This window comes from Lagopus leucura, unplaced genomic scaffold, assembly GCF_019238085.1.
Source record: "Lagopus leucura isolate 7727_CA_CO unplaced genomic scaffold, USGS_WTPT01 Super-Scaffold_100001, whole genome shotgun sequence".
Taxonomy (NCBI): Eukaryota; Metazoa; Chordata; class Aves; order Galliformes; family Phasianidae; genus Lagopus; species Lagopus leucura.
In genome coordinates this window covers 98,349,767-98,355,281 of record NW_024962262.1, presented here as the reverse complement: position 1 = coordinate 98,355,281, position 5,515 = coordinate 98,349,767, and the positions used below count along the sequence as shown (strand labels likewise).

Sequence of the window (5,515 nt, the reverse complement as noted above, 5' to 3'; positions counted from 1 at the left end):
CGCAGGGAGGGGAGAGGAGGGAAAATTTAAAGGAATCGGGAAGTTCGGGCCCTGCTTTGGGGCTTTTCTACTTCTTTCATCGTTTGTTTCTTAATTCGCACCTAAATATATATATATATAGAAAATAAAACCTGCGGCTCTCCTATAGTCCCCATATAATCGCCGGAGAATACCACGACTAGTGTCAGGAAAATAGCAGTAGAAATAATAATAATAACAATAATGAAAGTAGCGCAGAGCAAAGAGCAAGTGGAGATCCGGGCACACGCGGCAGATCCCGCAGTTCGGACTGGGGAAATGAATTTCCCCGCAAGGTTTGGGAGCCTCGAGCCGGGCTTTCCCCTGCTTATTTACCAGCGGCGGTCTGCAGCCCGCATCCCGACAGAGCAATGGTGCGGCGGCGTTTGGCAGGGGAGAACGGAGGTATTCAAATGGCAGGAAAACAAACCGGCCCGATTTGAGCCGCTGGATGTTAGCTCGTTAGTAAGGCGGGTGTATTTCTTTTCTCGCTTTCCGGGGCCGCTCGGACAAAGGAGCGAGCGCTGGCAGCTCCGCGACGGAGCGCGGCCGCGGGGAGGCGGCGGTGGGGGCAGCGCTCCGCCGCGGGACGGGGGCTCTGAGCCCGCTCTCTCTGCTTCTCTGTCCCGGGAAGGCTCCTCCGCCCCCACCACGATGATGCTCAGCCCGGACCAAGCGGCCGACTCCGACCACCCCTCCTCGGCGCCCTCCGACCCGGAGTCCCTGGGCGGCGCGGACGGCCGGGCGCTCAGCTGCTGCGTCTCCGACCCGGAGCCCGCGGAGGGCGGCGGCGGAGGGGGAGGCGGGGAGGGTCGCGGCGGGGGACGGCCGGGGCTGCACCCGCCGCCGCTGAGCCGCGAGGAGAAGAGGCGGCGACGGAGAGCCACGGCCAAGTACCGCTCGGCCCACGCCACGAGGGAGCGGATCCGCGTGGAGGCCTTCAACCTCGCCTTCGCCGAGCTGCGGAAGCTGCTGCCCACTCTCCCCCCCGACAAGAAGCTGTCCAAGATCGAAATCCTGCGCCTCGCCATCTGCTACATCTCCTATCTCAACCACGTCCTGGACGTGTAACTCCCTCCCGACCCGTCGGCCCCGCGGAAGCCGGAACGGGGCGCGCCGCCGGCGGTCAGCCCGGCCCCCAGAGCCCGCGGGCGGCCACGGGGCAGAGCGGGGCCCGGCGGAGGGCGCGGAGGGCTTCTCCTCGCGGTCGCGTCGCAGCGCTGCTTTAAGCAGAGAAGTGTAAAATGGGATCGTTCCTTCAGGCTGTCAAGTGCCCCTTTATATATATCCAAAAACATCTTCTTGTGACCTTAAACGTGTGACCCGTGGGTGCGGTTGAAAATAACTATTTTTTATTTATGGTAGAAGGAGTTGACAATTTATTTTTTTCAAGACTTATTTATTTTTCAGAGTGGTGGCAATTTTACTTTGGATACTTTGTGCCAATTGTTTTCTATAGTCGGGTGTTTACACTTTCTCCTGTGGAATATTACGTTTGTAAGTGTGCGTTGGGATCGAGGCAGTGCTCTGTTTTGGTTTACTTTCTTGTTTGTTTGTTTCGCTCCGATTATATTGCACTCGTGTGTGACAAACCTTCCCTCCCTTCCCGTTTCTATTTTATATATACCAAGACGTTTGTTGGCCTTCTTTTCTTTTCTGTGTGCGTGTGTGTGTGTGTGTGGGATGGACAACCACTAGCACTTAACTAGGAGAGTTTTTTAAGACTTGTCGTTCTTCTGATCTATAGTTCCGTCTGAGAAGTACTTTGCAAATCGTTTATAAGGGAAGTAGTTCTTTTGTGGGTGTATCGCTGCGTGTGCCTATAGGCGGATGTGTGTGGGGCTGAGCGTGGCCTGTATGTGTGCGGTATATTTTTAGGTAAGGACTTTTTTTTTTTTTCTTTTTTTTTTGTTTCCTAAAAAAAAAAATAAAATAAAATAAAAAGAAGTAAATCCAGGACTGCTTTCCTTTGTGACAACCAAAAAAAAAAAAAAAAAAAAAAAAAAATTGCTATAACCTGAAAATGTTTCATGTCCTTTGCTGTGAATCTCTTAAAGCAAGAAGCGCATTCTAGGGATGAGAAAGAAAAAGAAAAAACAGCAACAAAAAAAAAAAACACATCTGCTATCCAAAGATTTTAGTCTTTTTCAGGGTTTTTTTGTGTGTCTCTGTTGCTTTATATAATGCAATATTTTGTAGTGAAAATAGATAAATCTGGTTTCTATCTGATACGTTTTTCATATCTCTCATGAATGGTGACCTGTTTTGCATATAAATAAAAGTATCAAATAAATGCTGTTTTTTTCCTAATTATTTCTCCCCGTTGGTCTTTCTGTAAAAACGAGGGTTGACAGACTCTACTGCCTGCCTTGTGAACAAGGCTTGAAACCTGCTCACGATGTGCATGGAAAGCTCCAACAGGTTCCCTGCCCCTTGCTTGTGTGAGGCGGCCACCCCCCAGCTCAGCTGCCGGTGTGTGGATGAGGCACAGCAGCACGACTGTCACTGCTGCCCCACAGCAACCTGTGCTTGGCTGCAGGCTTCAAGGCTGAGGCCGTAACAACAAACCCGATGCTGGGAAGCACCTGCTTTGCTGCACTGCTCTTTGATATGTCCAACTTCGCAACCAAAACACACGTGTTGCATCTTGCCTGCATGGAGTGGATTTCCTCGCTCTCGTTTAAATTTGGTTATGATCCCGGTCATGTCAGGTCCAATTCTATTGAAACCAAGCAATAAATCTTGTCCTATCCTTACTTACGAGAACCTCATCTGTTCTCCTTTATAAGGCTCCACCACTGACAGGGGAAACATGATGCAGACACAGACTCAGTAACAGAAAGGTTACTGCCTCAGTAAAGCAAGACCTCGCTGCCACCTGACTTATTACATTCTTTTCTTCTTTACTGCAAGGGGTTAATTTTACCCACAGTTTGAACATTGCCATCGACATGGGCAGGCTGCATTCAGTAGTAGCAGCACATCCATTGTTACTCGCTTTAGAGATAAAACCCTCCCTCCCCTCCCATTTTTATGGCTGACACTTTGTGCAGTGGTTTAATTAAGTGTGGTCTTGCCCAGCTGAAAAGCTGCATGCAGAAAACCTGTCAGAGAGGCTGTTAATTCCACTTTCTACCAATGCACACTTCCCAAGTCCCAGGGGACAAACACAGACTGGGTAGTTCAAGGCACAGTTATCAAATCCAGCAACTTGCAGTGCTGAAATAACTCCGCTGCTCTGGAGATGCTCTGCTTCAGGACAGCCTTGTTTCTTGGCATCTGCCAAAGTTTGGACACTGGGTCAAGTCTGATGTGCAAGTCCTGCCATCCAGCAAATCTTCCTGCTACCAACATCCAGGAGAACTTAGTTAATATAAAGATTAACATGTTTTTTCCTTTCCAAGTGTAGGAATGCATGTTTAAGGGAAGAGAGGACGGTGACTGCAGCTATCAGTGCCTTATTTTGGCACACAGGTTGTGGGATAAGGAGATGTGAACACATTGTCCCTCTGCCCACCTAGGGTGTTGCAAACACATATTTTGGAGTAGTGTAAACATCAGCTCACAGGCTGAGAGATGGTCTAGCGTGGGCCCCACAATGATATTTGCTGATATCCCTGATATCAGCCCAAACGCGTCCTGAGTTTCGGAGACATAAGCACAGCACTCCTTGCCCCAGCAGTGAGGCCAATCCCCCACCAGTGCACACTCTTGCAAGTGTCCCCACCACGCTCCTCATGGTCTCTTTGCAGTGAAGGCTGCAAGGTTGGGCTCCTGGCCCAGCAAGGTCCCTATCCTACAAACACGGATGAGAGTATTGCCAAGGTGGCCGGGTACTGCTCAGATTGGGAAGCAAAAGTCTTCTCTGGGTTCAACCATTCCTACCATTCCCCAAGACAACAGAGAGCATGATTGTACTCAGAGAGAAGGCAGGAAGGGCTTTGCTTTTGCTGATAGCAGAAAGATCCAGCCTCACTTTTAACCTACAGAAAGGCTGGGGTGCATGACCTGAAGATGTGTCCTTTTCTTCCAAATGCAACTATTTATCCGGTACAGAAAATTGCTTCTCCCTGAAAAATCCATCTCACTTCCATCCACTCACCACCTTGCTCATGTTCTCTCACCACTGTGACATCAGCAAAACCACTTCTGTCTTTCCTCCTGGCATCAAGAAGGAAGTCATTCTTATCTAGCAGCTGATGACCACTGAAAACAAGACGTAGGTTTTTTTCTCCCACATCCCCCTTAAAAAAATACAGATTAAGAAAGATCTGAATAGTATGAACAAGTTACAAGGACAACACAGTGAAAAGGCTGCATGACTAAGTGCTCTAAACTCTGGATTTATGGACGAGTAAACAACATAAACTCCATCTCATTGCAAATCTGCATTACAGAGTGATAAATTCTAATTATGTAATCAAAGTTACTTTGCCTACATCTGTGTTCCCTCGGCAATACAGGACTGACTGATCTTGCACAATGTTATGGTGGGAACAGGATGGAATTGCTCAATGGAAGGTTACATCATGTTCAGCCAGTCCAACAACCAGACCTTTTTGCAGGGCAAAAAGAAGGAGTTAATATTTCCTGGGTTTGTAGTGATTAACGTTAATGTTGAAGCTACATTCAGGTTTTGTTCTTTCACATTTAAAGAGGAGCTCATCCTGCAGACTGAGAAAGAAAGCACATTCAGAGACAAAGAAGGCAGAACCCCAAGAGCATCAGTTAGGGCTAAAATAAGTGGTTTAAGCCCAGTTCAGCCCTATATATAAAACACAGCACTCATGTACAGAAAGCACTTTGAATGTATAGATCTCTAATACCCCAGTAACCACAGATATCCAACATCTCCTAAACATAAAATAAGATGTTTTAATGCGTTTACAGACGTATATAGATAGACACAAATAGATATAGGACACAACATGCATTTACACTGATACTGTTAGGAAATGGGGTAACTAACAGATTCAGCTGAACCCTGCAAACAGATCCAGACTCTGATACAGCAACTGCAGACAATCAGCAAGCCAAAAGTAACCTCTACCAATAAACACGCTGATATCCGTGCGACTACAGTACAAAGTATTGTCTTATTCCACATGTGAACCAGGTAGTATATTACCACTTATATTTACAGCAGAGAAATACTGAGGGCCTTGGCTACGATTTCATATCTTTGCTGTGTTTCTAGCAAAGAGTGCATGTGTGTGTGAGAGAGGGAGAGACATGGGGGGGTGGGGAGCTGAAGGGGCTGTTGTGTGTATGAAATTCAACAAAGAGATGGATCTTTTCCATTATACAGCCATGAAGAAATACCAGAGACATTCTATCTGTTCATGTATCCAGCCATCCTGTAACCCAATTAACCCGGTCCTTTTAGGAGGAATAAATACGTTCTAATATCAGCCATTATTTTTCAGTGCTCTCCGTTTATTCTCCAGGGTGGGACAGATCAATAACCACAATAGCAACCGACCCAAAAGGAAAAGGC

General features: G+C 47.5%; 1 protein-coding gene across 1 annotated transcript; it reads left to right on the top strand.

The window, feature by feature from the left end:
- Positions 1–672: 672 nt before the first annotated feature.
- NHLH2 (nescient helix-loop-helix 2) lies at positions 673–1,089 on the top strand. Its single transcript, XM_042868536.1, has one exon. It carries the CDS (start codon positions 673–675, stop codon positions 1,087–1,089), a length of 417 nt encoding a protein of 138 aa, XP_042724470.1.
- Positions 1,090–5,515: the final 4,426 nt, after the last annotated feature.

What these genes read in the sequence shown, in the direction of transcription:
- NHLH2 (XM_042868536.1), top strand. Translation starts at nt 673, where the DNA reads ATGATGCTCAGCCCGGACCAAGCGGCCGACTCCGACCACCCCTCCTCG.